Source organism: Platalea leucorodia (genome assembly GCF_965183815.1).
Source record: "Platalea leucorodia genome assembly, chromosome: 6".
Lineage (NCBI taxonomy): Eukaryota > Metazoa > Chordata > Aves > Pelecaniformes > Threskiornithidae > Platalea > Platalea leucorodia.
The window spans coordinates 19,605,534-19,622,486 of NC_138828.1; the positions used below are offsets into that span (position 1 = coordinate 19,605,534).

General features: G+C 40.2%; 1 protein-coding gene across 1 annotated transcript in view; it reads right to left on the minus strand.

Annotated features, from left to right (window-relative positions):
* PTPN13 (protein tyrosine phosphatase non-receptor type 13) overlaps window positions 1–16,953 on the minus strand; it is a gene marked incomplete at its 5' end in the record, with an annotated part of 102,655 nt that overhangs the window by 71,161 nt on the left and 14,541 nt on the right. The window contains 3 exons of the mRNA XM_082315064.1: window positions 9,187–9,280; window positions 12,059–12,244; window positions 14,747–14,812. Of these exons, the coding sequence (XP_082171190.1) occupies window positions 9,187–9,280; window positions 12,059–12,244; window positions 14,747–14,812 (346 nt within the window). The remainder of the gene's footprint in view (window positions 1–9,186; window positions 9,281–12,058; window positions 12,245–14,746; window positions 14,813–16,953) is intronic.

Sequence of the window (16,953 nt, forward strand, 5' to 3'; positions counted from 1 at the left end):
ACACCAAGCTGTGTGGTGCAGTCAACATACTGGAGGGAAGGGATGCCATCCAGAGGGACCTCAACAGGCTGGAGAGGTGGGCCCACGCAAACCTCAAAGGTCAACAAGGCCAAGTGTAAGGGCCTGCATCTGGGTCAGGACAATCCCAAGCACAAACACAGGCTGGGCAGAGAATGGATTGAGAACAGCCCTGAGGAGAAGGACTTGGGGGTGTTGGTTGATGAGAAGCTCAACATGACCTGGCAATGTGCACTTGCAGGCCAGAAAGCCAACTGCATCCTGGGCTGCATCAAAAGAAGCGTGGCCAGCAGGTCGAGGGAGGTGATTCTCCCCCTCTACTCTGCTCTCATGAGACCCCAACCTGGAGTACTGTGTTCAGCTCTGGGGCCCCCAACATAAGAAGGACATGGACCTGTTGGAGCAAGTCCAGAGGAGGCCCACAAAGTTGATCAGTGGGCTGGAGCACCTCTCCTATGAAGACAGGCTGAGAGAGTTGGGGTTGTTCAGCCTGGAGAAGAGAAGGCTCTGGGGAGACCTTATAGCAGCCTTCCAGTACCTGAAGGGCACCTACTAGAAAGCCAGAGATGGACTTTTTACAAGGACACGTAGTGATACGACAAGGCATAATGGCGTTAAACTGAAAGAGGGTAGATTTAGATCAGATATATGAAAGAAATTTTTCACCATGACGGTGGTGAGGCACTGGAAGAGGTTGTCCAGAGAAGTTGTGGATGCCCCATCCCTGGAAGCGTTCAAGGCCAGGTTGGAGGGGACTTTGAGCAACCTGATCTAGTGGAAGCTGTCTCTGCCCATGGCAGGGGGCTTGGAACTAGGTGATCTCTAAGGTCCCTTCCAACCCAAACCATTCTATGATTCTATGATACTTGTCAGTGATGGTGACAGGACAAGCCATTAGCAATTAAGATACTACAGCACGTAAGTAACTTCAAAAGGTGTGCTTTCCCCTTCCCCAATTACTTCTCTGCTGAACTAAACTCTTCTTCAGGCCCATCTGAATAGCATCTGGGTTTTTGATTTCACGTCTTGCCCTTGAGTGTTTATCCTTTACTTGATGTTACATTAGTGCAATTATTTATAATTACTGTAAATAATTCAAATGCAATTATAGTAATTGCATGATTCCAAAGTATAATATATAGCGAGGGAATATATACAATAAAAATAGCAATTAGTCACCAAGAGTTCACAACAAAATTCCCTTGTGGTGCTAAAATGAAAATCAAGTTTTCCACACACCTTCAACTGTCAGATGTTACATTTGCTAAATGACCATGGATCTGCTTCCTTCTTCCTTTGGTGTCCTCAGCTATGAATGCAACTACACCCTCTTTGACAGCAGTGTCATTCACAAACCATCTTTTATTCACACTGACAGTAATCTGGTTGATTTTCCTCTGAGCAAGAGAGCTGTATTCTGGTCCTAACTAAATTCAGTCTGTCTGCACTTACTTCTGTACCAGTTTGATCATACAGGCAATTAATCAAATATTATGTAAGTGCAAACATGGTCAGTACCATCAAATACTGTACCTGTTTTTACTGAGTAAACTCAGCTCAAGTTTCTTTAAAGTCTTTCGGATTGCCCCCTTCTTTTGTTTGCACAAAACAGAGTACCTTTTTCAGCTCCATTTTAGCAAAGCTTATGGATATATACATACATCCACACACATGTGGGGCAGGGGGTGAGGAAGAGACGGGGCAGGAGGGGAACAGAGAGAGATTGCCCGCATGTGCATGAAACCACACACCATCATTGCCAGACTGGAAAGTCTGAAAAGAGGAAATCATTATACAGGAGTTTAAAAAACATCTCCCACACCATCTTTGTGCAGAAAACAGAACGACAGAAAAATCCTTATCCCAAGACAATGCGGTTAGATTCTCAAGTATGAGTGGGTAGCTGACGGAGGAGTTGGGTTTGCAATCCCTTGGGGCCGGCTAAGAGCCAAACAGAAGACAACAGAGCCAGATGTGGCCTGTGGGTTGACTGCCAGGAATGGCACCTCCTCCTTTCTTTTACTTTGAATTGTTGAGAAAATCCAAGTTTCAGACAGAAGTACTCCTAAAACAATGCATTCTTTGTGAAGGAAGAAATGAGCTGGACATAAGGACTGTTGAAAGCACTGTAAGTAATGGCCAAGATATGAATCCTGTGGAACAATTTGCATTCTGCTTTTGATTGACATGGCTCCTCTATCAAAAAACCAAATAGCTCCAGAAATCAGGCATCTTCTTCAGAACAGTGGTAGTGAACCTTGTCAAGTAGCACTTCATAAATGCAACATGTTACCTCTTACCTTCCTCAGCACCTCTGCAGAAAAGACAACTGCACCATTCTCTTTCCCACTCAGGGTTATGGACCAATTTTTTTTTTGGTAGGGCCAATTTTTTTTGGTACATTTCTCAACCCAGTAGGCAAAAGGGCCACCCAGCTGTTCCCTTCCTGGACTTCTGCGTACCCCAGGAGAAGCTCAGCGATACAGCCGCTTTTCTACACAGAGACAACATTTGACATCTCTGGCTTAGTTCCCTCACTGATCTTTGTGTCCATTCTTGTTTTGTCTTCAGAGTTCCGAGTTTGCCCTCAGCACCACTGTGACAGCACTTCCAGGCTGGAAGCTCAGTAAAGCTATAGCAACTATACTTAAGTTTAAAAGATCTCTACCAACACCAACCACCAGTACTGCTAGATGCAAACAGAAACACTTACTGGAAGAAAACAGGCATGGTTTCTGGAGTGCAAAAGAATCTTATTTCTTTATTTATTTTAAAACAAGAAACCTTCATCTGGCTTCCATTTGGTTTTGCTGAACTCTGGAAGTTATTGTCCACCTACTCAGTTATTTTTTTTTCTAGTATTGAGGAAACGGGGCGGGGGGGGGGGGGGGGGAAGAAAGATTATATTTCCAGATGAGAGATTTTTCAAGTCAATGGAATTAAGTTTGTGCTGTATTTTTTGATGTTAAATCTGTGTGCTTGGATTTAGCACAAAAATGAGTAAGCTGTTTCAGTTCACACATGAAGGTGATTGCTATAAACCATTTCTTTATAGACTAAAAGCTGCATTTTCACCCAGATCAGGAAATAAACCATAATCCACAATCAATTTCCCTGGATCAAAAGCAAAAGGGTACAGTTTCTTTTGTCCGAGAGCTTTGGCTGGGTGGGCAGCTACATTAGTAATTGATATTCTAGAGAATGGTAACTAAATGCTAGAATTCCTTGTTAAAATTAAAAGCAACTTCACTTAGCCTTAGAATCTTTTATTCGGTGTACATCTACCATTTTTGCTGCATCTGACAGAGCATATGGTCTAATTAAACAGGGAGTTTATCAACATCTAAAATGTTGTTCAGTATTTCCAATTATTTCCTGCTACGTACGGTTAAGGTGAACCTCAATGATCTTTTAAATTCATCTCAAGCCTTTATTCATGTGGCATATATTCTTTTGGCAGAGATGAAGGTCAGAACTTTGCGGGATATAACGGTAGTATTGTAACATACATGGTTAATTTGTGACAGTCTACCACACTGCACAAGTCGAGTTCAAATCGGAGACCCTTGTGGTAGAAAAGCAAAGCCAAGACACCTGTTAGCTTTAAAAGATGAAGTATCTTTGCAAAGGTCTGTCCTTGGTGTTCACAGATCATCAACATAAGTTGGAACTTATGTAAATAAATACACAAGGTGCAGGATTTCAATTACTAGAGGGCTGGGAAGCAGGCTGCCAGGCATGTACAAGTTATGGAGATTTCAACTGGGCTTTAAATACACTACACATCCTTTTGAAGGATGAGTGCCATTCTTTGTGGTGAAGAGTAACATGGTGAATTAATTCTTGCTTTATGTTTGGAAGAGTTTGACAGTTACTCACTCTTTTGTCACACCAGAAGAATTTTACCAAGCGACTTCCACAAATAATTCTTGAAATAAAGACTCTTAAGGTCTAAAGTGTTTTGAGTACGAAACCTAAATAACACTCATTGGTTCAAATGACTCACATCAGGTTTTACCACTTCTATTTCTGCTGGCTAAGTCAGTTCCTAAATACTGTGTTCCGAGTATGACTTGACTAAAAGCAAACATTTGTAATATTAATTTAGAATAAATTACTTCTGCAGTCAGCCCTGCCATAAAGCTCATTCACCAAGATGGCCATAGAAAGTGAGTCATGAAAGAAAAAAAATAAATTTAATTGGGGAGAATATTAACATGAAGTTATTTATTAATTTAATAATTATCTTCAAGACAATGATGGAAATGCATAGCTGAAAATATCTGACCTTGGTACATAAATAATTAGCAAAATATCCGATTTAAACACATGAAGTAGAAAAATATTTCCGAACATTTGTCCCAAGCCAACAATAAAGCCCCAGCAATTATAATTTTGGATGACCACGGTATGGAAAATTGATCTTAACAATAATGACTTTCAAAGACTTAAAGCAAAAAATCTTAGCATTTTTCAAAGACTGCAAATATCTAAGGTATTAGTTGGATACTCTCCAACTGGCAGCACATCTCTCTTGCTGAACCATCTATATATTCATGAACTTAGCATGATTTATCAACTATCTTAAGTTAGATACTCATAGTAACATTCTGCTACTCTTAAGTTCATAATAAATGCCTTAGCTCTATGCTGCTTTTTTCTCCATATGACAGCTATTCTATTCATTGAAAATTCTCTTTAAGCTTTTCACAATGACTCAAAAGAACTTCACCTCAATGAGTATCAGACAAGTCTTCTGTCCTCTCCAGGAAAGACTTCTGGTCACTGTATTTACTTCCTTAAATATGCTGGTAAAATGACTCGTAAAATTAGACACATTCTTATGCGTGACACCCCCGCCAATTGTCCCAGTGCTAAATTAGGCCCAGGATGTTTTCTCAGAGGAAGTTAAACGCAAACATTTAAAAGATAGAAGATAACTGACATAACTTCTAACTTATTAGAAACAGTTCACTCAGAATTATAGTCCTGCCTGGTAGCTTCCTAGCTTTCTCAGTGTTTGCCATTTTGCAGTTGGAATAGGAGGCGTGTATTTCAACTACACACAGCAGCAGAATAGTGCAGTGTCAACAGAGGGAAAAAAAGGACTCTTTGCTTTTCTGAGTTGTTTTTCTGCTTCTTTTTTTTCTTTTACCATTACTATTTTTCTTAAACCCTCATCTGGCCTTCTACTCGTGGCTCCTCAATCTATAAGATTATCATTGCTATAATTAGTACTACATTCCACAGCTCACTTTTCCAGAAATCTAAAAGCTGTGCCCCCAGGGCAGCTGATCTGTGCTGCATTGAGAGAATTTCCACCAGCAAACCAGCATACCATTACAGAAAAAGAAATAACCAAGCATTAAATTGCTCTGAATCAAATGTGAGCTGTCTCTCATTAACAACAGACATCCATTTCACCGGGTCCTCACAAACTTTCAAGTACATAACTCAGTATACATGCCAAATGGAACTGAAAACAACTACAGCTGGTTTGGTTATGTGGGGGGTTTTGTTTTGTTCTGTTTTGTATTTTACCGATACTCTATACTCCCTGAGGTCTCAGTGAAGTGGAGATCAAGGAATGTATCTAAGATCGAAATACAGAGAAGTAAGATGGTGCTATTAAGACCTACCAGGAAATGGGACTGATAACAGAAGTAGAATTGGGAAGGGTTTTGGGGAAGCTAACAGGGTTGTAAACCCTCTAGGGAAAAGGAGAAAAATAACGAGAGCTCCTCAGGTAATGAATGCGATACAGAGAAATTGAAACAGGTTGAGTGGAAGCAAGACAGGCAGAACATAAAAAATAATGGAATGATTGACTTCAATTTATCTTCTTTTCTGAAAATAAAGAGTCAAATAACAGAAAACATTAAAAAGATTTTCTGCTTCCGGGGACACGGGGAAGAGAAACACATAACACCAAAATATCATAAAACCCACACAGTAACTGAAAAACATTTTTGCTGGTTGACAGTGCATCTTGACAAAAAGAGGAAAAATCAAATATTCAAGAGCATCTCATTAATAACTCGTACCTTCAGGACTAGGCTTGGAGTAATGCAGACAAAATAGTGTTTGCACTGGAACAGTGATGCACAAACATTCATTCCTTGTTGTGCCACATGTTATCTGTAACACTCTATACATGCATGCATTTTCAATCAACTTAAGAGAAACAGGGGTTAGAGGATAAGGACTATTCAGCCAACTTTATAGTCTGGGGCTTATCAAGTTCACTCATTTCACACATATTATTTGAATAAAGATTATGTTTAATTAGATCTCTTCAGACAATGTGATGTTCCCTAAAAAGAGGAAACCTTTGAAAAAGTGATTTTGACTGAGGTCGCTTAAAACCTTGTGTTGAATTTAGTGGTCGACACCAGCTGAGCCAAGTGGACTCCTCAGCCTCGGAGGACCCGTAACTCTGGTCATTCTTCCCCAACCCACTGATTTCACAAGCACACACACTGCAGGGAACCTGTTCTGCTTGGCACCCTGGAAATCCTAGGCAGAGCCAGAAGGCAAGTGAGCACACAGCAGTGAGACAAACATTCAGTTCCACAACCCTTCAGAGATTCAGACGCTGCAACCTAAGCAAACTTTTCGGTAATTAAAATAAAAAGCAACACCTCTCAACCATCTCAGAAGCAAGGCCATATATACTAAGTGATTCAAAAAAAGCAAGGATAAGAGGAAAGTATATTCTAGCCATGACATTTTTTTCAAGTCAGAGGATGCAGTAGAAAAACAGCAATTAGATCATCCAGTCTATATCCTTTTAAGTTAAAGACACAGTCCTCACAGAAAGTTTCAGACAGAGATGTTATTCACCCTAGTACTGAGCCAGAGTGCCATGGAGATACTGGCTGGAGCTACTACATCAATCTCCAAAATTTAGTAGAACCTAAAACAAAAGCTTTTTTGTTAAGATATACTTAAGACTTCAGGGACAAACATTACTTCTGAGACGGGGGAAAAAAAAAAATCTGCTAAAAAGCTTGAAGTGGTGGGTAGGAAAACAAATGAACAAAAAACCCCCCTCAAATGAAACAAACATTTAAAAAAAGAAGTTAAGGATTTTCTAAGAAAATGAAAAGCAAACCAGCAAAAGACTGTTCAGTTGTATTAGTGAAAACAAAACTAAAAACAACAAAGAAAAGAATAATCAGTGTTGCTAATGCAGTGAGAACAGAGTTTAAAGACAACCTTGCTAGGTCTCCAAAACTTAACAAATATTCTGACCATTATCAAAACACACAGTTTATGATGATTACAGGATAAAAAGCAGAATCGATGATGGAAAGAGAGTATGGAAATGACAAAGCTTGTGGTAGTAGCCGAATGGTAATGTCCTCAAATAAAGTTCTAAAACAAACAAACAAACAAAAAAAACCCACCACCAAACAAACAAAAAACACCCAACAAACCAAAACACCACACCCCCCCACCCCCCTAAAAAAAATGGTTAGTCATATGGAATGGGTTAGTACTGGCAAAAGAAAAGAACACAGGTATGTAAAGAAAATGTGACTATGACAACACTGGGAATTGGGAAGAATAGGGTTAAAGAATGAACTAACAATTTAACAATCAGAACAATAAGGTTCTGGTACAACCCTTATAAAATTGGTGGGAACCAGGGGAAGAATTCGTTTTAAGAAAGAGCTTAAGAAGTTCAAAAAAGAAAGGTATTACATGGTTTACAAATTCAGTCAACCAGATCGATCCTATCCCAAACCCTGTATTCCTACAGATCTTCCTATTGCTACAGAAATATTCTGGAAAAGAAGAAGAAAAAAAAGTCAATAAGAAAACAAAGCCCCTGAGAAAGCAGTCAGAACAGTGTATTTGTGCCAGAAAATGAAGAGACAGCTTGTACCAGAAACTGTTCCTAAACACATGGACTGGAAGGACTGGTAACCACTGACATAAGGTTTTTATATCAAAAAGTAGTCTAATCTAGGACTCATCTCAAAAGAATCAATAAAGGAAGACCACCAATGCCTTGCCAGACTCATATCTAACTTTCGCAGTTTCTATTGCCACTGACAACTCCATTTATTCAGAAGAACTCGGTTCCTGCAATTCACTGCACTGTTGCTTGACACAAAACTAAAAAACAGAGGATAAACTCAAGCAAATCAGCAACATAACTTTGTTCCAAGTTTACTGGTGGTAAATAGGCAGAGAGATAATGTGAGGTGGATGAAAACCCTGTGATGCTAACACTTATGGTGTTGAGTATTTGTGGGTGATGTCGCATTCTGGCACTGAGATACTCCATTTACAGATGAACGTTTTAGAGCAAGAATGGTCTCACCCAATTATCACATCTCACTGCCTGCATCGCAACAACTCAGAGTGGTCCAAGCTGATGCTTTATAAAATGCTCCTACCCAGCCCCGCACTTCTTCCAGAAAAATACGAGACCAGTCTTTTGGAATGCTGCCACTGACCTTAAACAAAGACATCTAATGAAGTCATGGCCAGCATCAGCTGTCAACCTACATCACTTTATTCCTTTTCCTCCACAGTGGTAACAGCAACAGTCTGCCTCTGAAACAGTCTCTCTCCTCCCTGCTCCCCCAGTTTCCTCTTTCCTTACTTCCCCGAAGTAACAGTACAATCCTACCTGGTCTCCATGTCCACCTCACACTGTCAAAGCACAGCAGAACTGTGGTGGAACATATAATACCTCTCTTCAGAAAAAAAGAGGAGGCAGAAAAAAGCTTTGTGTGCAGAGAAAAGAGTCCAGGGCTGCCTGAGGAGCAGGGAAGGAGTCTATGTGCAACTAGAGCTATGAAGAGAAAGCGAGTCCACAGGAAAGAGGGAACTAAGAAAAGCTGCTTCCTGTTCCTCTAGCTGACCTACCTTCAGCTGAAGATTCCCCTTCCCCAGAAACAAAACTTTTGGCCGAGAACCTTTAACACCTGTTCCTACCATCAGGACTTAACTGGAAAAAGACATGTATTTTCTTGAAACAATTATTCTCATGTCACCATCACCAACACTTAGCTAGACACTGAACCATCAGAGTTCTGTGAATGTCAGCAAGTCCTCCACTATTTAATTTCTTTGGCTGCAAAATCTGCCCAAACTTGGTCTTCCACAGGGCTGTATTTATTGACATAACCCTTACTGCAATGAAGCACTTACCTGTGGGAAGTCCTTTTCCCCTCAGCCTCTCCCGAATAGCCTGGCTCCTGTCTGGCTGCAGTTTTCTATCTCCGTTGCAAGAAAGTTGATCCACCTGCAAACCAGGCAGTAACACGAAGTCAAATATTGAAAGAGCTCACATTAGTATCAAACAAGTGTCCGTTACGTAAATGCACAACATAAGTCAGTGCCAAACAGTTAAGTTCACGTTCAGAGCGGAAGTTCAAACTTTTTTCATAAAAAACAGGTTCATCAGTGAGAACACCCCCTAGAATTATCCATATTTGAATAATCTCTGTATTATTTTTACTACACATTTGGTCTACTTTTTCCACTAAGTGTAAATTAAGTTCACAAGTGTGTAACTTAAATACATTCCACCCCTACAGCAAACTGAAGAGACAGCAATACTTGAAAACCATGTTCCATGGTTGCAACATGACTGGAACTTGTGATTGGCCTGATGAGTTTTCTGTGTAACAGGAAGAACTATCTTGTACCTGATAGTTTTAGGTTGATACCTCACACAACTTATTACACATGTAAAATCTCATGCATTTGCGAGAAGTCTCTTCTTTAGCCCCTCAGGCACATTCCTTTCGTGTGTCAGGCTTAACCACTCCCATTAACTTCTAACTTTTTTTTTTTTTAAATCACTACTTCCCTAAAAACATTATTTCACACATACAATTGTTCAAAGAAGAGCTTATTTGCCACAACACAGAATCTTTAGTGAGATCTTTTGATAAGGTGGGAATCGGCATAACTTGGACAATGGCTTAGCTGGAAGGTGGGAAGGAGAAATCAAGCAGCCTTCTATCCATCACAGTTACAATGCAACTCAATATTAAACAGATTGAATCAGTCCTGTGCTGTACTGCCCTTTACAAAGCATACTGACATGGAAAGTGAAAACACTCAAACAGGACCTCTCAGCTGTGCTTCATAGACCACCAAATGACCAGTTATAGAGTTAAGATCTCTCTAGCCTTTGATAAGGCCAATCAAGACTAGAGGCACGCTGATCTTGGAACAGCAAATTGTACTATGGTTCCGAAAAAAACAATTTTATATGCTTTTCTTATTAATTTAAGAACTCCAGCACACATACAGAGCACTAAACATTAAAAATAGCAGCGATGGCTTGCTAAGGTACATGAAAACACAGCAGCACAGCGATGTCGTCGTCGTTCTGTCAACAGTCAGTTCTATTTGGTTATTTTGTTCTTGTCTTCTTGCAAAGCCAATGCAGCGACACGTTATGAATTAGGTTAGAAAGGTTACCGGCAGAGGAAATCTAGAAAGTTAGCAAAACTTCAGCACTGGATAACCGCCAGTAGTCCCACTCCTTCATTATCAACATGGTATAGGAGACAGGAACACACTTGCTGGATTCAGCTCCCCACTGGATTTCAGTACATGCATTTGGGACCAGTACTGCAGTCTTTGGCAGGCCGGTCTAGATTAGTCTGTCACACTAACCCCAGACTCCCTCTGAAAGCCTGCTGACAAGAACAAGATGAGCAAAATCAGAAAATTTGTGAAGTAGAAAAGGAGTAGAAAAGTTCATTAAGAACTTGGAGACTAATGACTCACTCTCCACAGTGGCTGTTTCTATAGCTTGTGGCCCGATTTAAGGTTTGGATCTTTATTTTCATCGCTTCACTGATTAAGGCCTTATAGGCCTTTATTTCATTGAATCACAGACTAGCTCCACTTGGCAACTACACAAGACTTCAGACATTACAGCGAGGAGCACCAGACTGACAGACATAACCTCACAGACTAGACAATGCTTTGTGGAGCTCAGGCTCAGCACTATTTCTGGAGGCCTGTCATAATCAGCTGCTGCCAAGTAGTAGACAAATGCAGGGACCTCTCACCCCATGCAAGCGTTTCCAAACCAGATTTATGAAGAAACTATCTAACAATTAGATCATAACAAATTTTTTTTTACAAAAGGAAGCATTATCAAGTCAAATGTTTTTCTTGCAGTTACAGCGCTGTCTCTTCAGACACCAATTTTTACACTGGCATAACCCCTAGGAGATTAAAAGACAGGAGTTTCAATGATATAAAACTGGAAAAAATTCAGGACCATCATGGGATATCATTCCAGCAACGCTAAACCGCTCATCATTTGTTATAATTATAAACAGAACAAAAGGAAAGCAAGTATTGGACAGAGAACAATCAAACAATATTGACAATTTATGGCCTTCCTTTCTACTCAGAGCCTTGAAATTATTTAACTGTTCTGAAGTTATGTTGCAATGGTTTAGGTGAAGGGAGAGGTTGCCTGTCAGGAATAGTAACTTTGCAAGATGAGTTCATGTAGTTTCTTTCTCTTCTGAAAACAGTTTAACACATTTGTCATCATTAGACAATAACGTCCTCCACAATTATCGTATCCAAGAGCTGAGTGGAAGTGCAAGAGAACTGGCACACTGCCTATGAAGTCCCTCTTCCTGTTAATAAGCAACTCTCCAAAAGTCACGCATAACTTTAAAAAAGAAAATTGACAGCAATCATTTTTGGAGCATTTCAAGTAGCAACAAGTCTAAGGCTTGCCCAGAGTTCATGATCTTTTTTGTTCTCCCATTTTTCCCTATTTTTCTTTCAATGAAGACAAACAGTTCACAAAATTATCTTCCTCAAAAAGAGCAGTCCTGAATGCATATTCCAGGAGGAATTGAGGAGTGCAAACTGTTACCAGAGGAGAGAAGCAATTCTCACCTTCCAACACTCACCCTGATCAACATTGCAACATAGTAAAACAAGAGGAAGAATGACTGCAGAGTGACTCTGAATTAGCACCTTTGCTCTCTTCCTGCTCTTCTCTATTATTCCTCAAATGCTGACACAGACTTACCCCAGAGAGGCTGCCCAGAACCAGTCTGACCAACTGCTTCACGTACGAAAAAGAAGGGGCACAGTTACTGTTCCTTATGTGGGCACTGCAAGCATCCAGAACAGTCCGTACAGATACACGGGCATAAATGACATCTTCACACATGCCGAGGAGTATGCTGTTGAGATGATCTCCAAGCTTGATAGGCTAGTGACAAACAAAAACAGGAGGGACAGGAGAATCAGTTTTAATAGTGACTTGTGGTACACACAGAAACAAAAGACATTTAACACAGCAAAATAACTATTCACGAGACTTATTGCCTACATTATTTGAGTGCCAATTTGGAAGTTACCATCTAGGTGGTGAAAAAATAGCGGTTGTAGATCGGGGACAGGCATTCAGCATCTAGATTCGATTCCTACTCTACAACAATCTGGTGCAAACAAGCTGCCTGATCTGTAAGGTCAGGACACCAACGCTTTCCTTTCTCAAGCGCTTAATGACTAGTGAAAAGGTTCAGCGCAAATTTTCTTTGTTGTTTTTGAACATTCCGCCAGTCATAAGCATAAAATTCAATCCTCATTACAATAATTTTGTAACCCTCTGTCTGCTACGCTCATTTTCTACAGTTCCTCACCTCACCAATATTTTGCAGCATCTGTGTTAGCACTTCCAAAGTCCAGTGATATCATCAAACAATATCAACAAAAAAGTAAGGAATAAAACAGCAAAGCCACTGGTTAAGGAAGCAGAGCTTCATAGTTGTAGGACAACACCCATATATGGTTAAGAACAATCTAGATTTAGTTCTGTGCCCATTCAGTTAACCCAGCACACCGTACCTGGAATATCACTCCTCAGGGTATGCAATAGTCAGCAGTAACACTTGTTGTCAGATGCCGCCGGCACTTGGGACTTGAGTTTTCTGATATGCAACTCTCCCAAAGTGGGTGGTTACCCACAAAGTACAAGCATTGTTGTGCTTTTTGCATCACAGAGCACTTCAAACCATTACAGTCTTCCAGTCTTCCCTGTATTAGTACTCTTATACTGTACCATTAAAAAAAAAGTATTCTGGACCACCCTGATTTAATTAACATAGGCTTTTCCCATCTGTTTAGCACTTCTAACCAATTGTAAAAATCACTCTTGTACTGAACTGCACTCCCAGCAGAGAAGCAACTCATTAACCAACACAGGCAGGCAAATATGGGGGGGGGGGGAAGGCAAAATCTGCACATGCAAATTAAAAGTAATGCCATACACAGACTGTCCCTTTGCCTCCAGTAACTCCACAGGGCAGACACACTGTATGAGAACATCCCAAAGATAAATTCTAGACTTGTGCTCCCCCTTTCCTTCCAGGCACACCTCACCACACTGTCTTTGGAAAAATATAACAATATTTATATATTTATATTTATTTATAACAATATTTTTTTTTTACCTAAAGGTAGAGCACTCCTTCCCACTGCATTACCATGAAACTGTTGCTACAATCTAATGCCAAAGGAAGAAACAAGGAAAAGGGGACTAAAATTCATGCCTACTTTCTGCTCAACACCTGCCTCTACCTACCTTAACTCACTCTCCCATTACTGCTGGATACTGTTCCTTTCATCTCGTACAAGACAGGAGAGCACAGAGAGGGGACAGCTGTCTAAGAAAATACTGGGGCTTTTGGGACAGGCACAGTAGACATTACAAATAAGTATCTCTAAAACAGTCATAGCTTCAAGTTTTCTGACTTTTGCATTCAGGCAGCTACTTCCAAATCCGTACAACTGAGAACGTAGCTACCACTCTGTTAAAGAAAAAAATCAGGAACTGAACACTTAAATTGCCAAAAAGCCTTTCAAAATTTCCTTCCTTACCCTTACACATAACACCAACTAGTAGGACTGAACCTAAATATGAAACAGAAACAGCTTATCTCCTTGCGCTGCGCAACGCTCTGCCAAATCCTGCAACTGCAAGTCCATCATTAAGTGCTTTTTGGATGCGTTTCATCTTATTTTCACTCTTTTAGATATTGACTTCTAAAAGTTTAACTGGGGGCGGGGCACGAGCACCCAGGAAAATGATTAATCACATCATCTTCAGTCAGTTTTGGAAAGACAGTCTAGGAGTTCTGCTGGGTGTGTGAAATAACGCCATTGAGCAACAACACTCGGCTCTAAGCAGTCTGCAACTGTGTCTGCATTGACTGACAAGTCGATAGCAAGAGTCTACTCCCTGTTCCAAACAATTCATACCCTTTCTTGGCCATTGTGTAACGTAAGTATCTGTATGCGCCAAGTCCAGACTCACAGAAGTTACGGCAGCATAGAGAACAAGTTGCTTTATTATGAGCAAAGTAACAATGTTATTTAAATATTTGTTTTTATATGAGCCTAAACCAAAACAAATAATTTTCTCCTTTGTCAGCAGGTTAAACTGTTGTCTTTCAGCCTGTGACACTACAGGATAGACTAGCCCAGATATATCTTCATGGAAACTAACAGAAATGTAGTTATCAGCACCTTCTTTCTGCAAGACACCACCACCACCCTCACACACTCCACAGGAAAAAGCTGCAAGTACAGGAAAGAAATCTTACCCTTCAGTGTCTCATTATGACACCCTGCAACGTTAACTCAAATGCAGATTCAGTCAAACTATCAAGTCTGAAGTTGCAGTATTACACAAAACCAAATCTAAACTTACCTGACTTTGAGGAACTTCATGGTCAGCTCCCCAGAAGAGTGCCATACCAAGAGAATAAATATGGACCTGTCATAAGACACAAGACATTTGTCAACTCATTGAACAGGACTGGAAACACAAAACAGAACTTTAAAGTAGAGCAACTAACTTAACATCATTTTGCCTATATATATTCCTGGTATTTAAGCTCCGTTGTCTTTCAAATTGTTCTTCTCCTTTGCCATGAGGGTCAGAGAAGCAAATCCTACTGCTACGAGATGTACTGCATCTAACCAGTGTCTCTGTCTTCTCTGTTCAATTTTAAGCTTTCATCTCACATGGAAGCCAGAAGCACATGTAATCCATGCAATCAGCCTGGTGTGGAGTACAGACTGCATGGTTGTGTCCAAGGATCCTTAAAACTTTAGTGTGAAGGAAAGGCAGACCTTAGCAGGACTCAAACAGTGGGCTACTACTGTCAGGAGATCCCTAAGATTGGGAACAAAGGAAAAAAAGGAATGAACGCCAGTCACCTTAATCTATTATTGATATTTTAAGATACAAATACATTAATCATTACATGTATAATTAACAATTAATATCAACATTAATGACATTACTATATCTTCAACATATTAAGCCCATCAGGACAGAGAATAAAACCTTTAAGTACTGCAGAATTAAGAGCACGAACACCTACTACCCCTGTAGGTGACTGCGAAAACAAAACAGGTAAGTGCAGGGAAAAAAGGCACTTTTCCTGGGCTGTATAAGTAACATACACTAGCAATGGCTCTTTCTATCAAGTTTTAGTAATATTTGTGCTATGTAAAGCAACAAGTTTATTAAATAATCGTGCAGGCAACGAACCACAGTTACAGGGGCAGTGATAAATTAAAAGTGATTCGCTTCAGTCAGCCTCTTCACTAACTAAAAGCAAAACATCTTTAAGTCCTAGGTATGTACATTGACAAGATCTGTCCAGACTTGGGTACTTCGTATACAGATTTTAAAAACTTAGGTGTAAATTGAATGTACAAACGTAATGGATGGACTCAACAGAACCTATGAAATGATCAAAGGAATTTTCTTCTTCTCACACTAAATAGAGTTGTTAAAAATCACACATCTAGAACTCGCTTAAGGGTGTACAAGAGAATTCATCTCTGTACTGAGGAGTCTCCTAGCCAGCTCAACCCAACAAAATATATTCTGGAAGACTCAGAAAAAGGATGACACATAAATGTTTTTCTTTTTAGACCAGACTGCTTGAAAGACATTATACCATTACTTCACTGTGCCAGAAATTAACCCCAAAACACAAGTATGATGTATTTTTAGATTTCTACTGTAAAACAGAAAGAAGTTTTCTTGTTATGTATTCAGAAAAGCAATACACAGCTTTGTGACAGGGTATGGAAGCAATTACTAAATACACTTAGAAGCAACATGTTATTAAAATTGTTCTCGTAAATTCAACATGCTTTATTCATATAAAATTGGAATTCAAATGTACTCAGATAAGCACTCCAATCCTAAACTTCTGCCACTTAAACCTTGTGGGATGGTCTCTGTCTAGCGCAGCATATGACTCAGCGCAGGACAGAAAGGTTTCCATCAGGACAAGGCAGCGACATACCAGATACTGCTGACACATGGTTACTCACTGGTACCGTTCAGTCCAGCTGACTGACAGACACTGAAGACAGAGGAACAGGGTCAGCCGGTGTGCATTCAGACACAGATGTCCAAGAAGGATATTCAGGCAGAGAAAAATAGAGAAACAATGTTTTTCTTTGTGATAAAGATGGAGGAGAACCATGGAGGATTTCTTCACAATCACGCTCAGAAGGGAAAACACAGAGGCGAATTTTGTTGCCAGCGGCATGTTCTGGCAGGACTGCAGCAGAGCTGTACACAGCTGCAGATGAAACACGGCTTTACGCGAGATGCAAATATGTAGCCAGTACTGTGTACCTAACACGGGCTCGCTCATCAGCCTCCTCTCCCAGAAAGAAAGCGCTAGCCACCAAAGGTCCCTCTGTTCCATGCAGAGAGCAGAGTAGGACAGAAGTCACAGACCAGCATCAAGGGTTCTCAGTTAATACCACTGCTCCGTTCAACCAGAAACATTATTTTTCAAATACAGAGGAAATTGCTCCGTATCTGCTTTATTACCCATTACCCTTTCAATTGAAATACTAGAAAGTCTTCCTTACATATCCAGA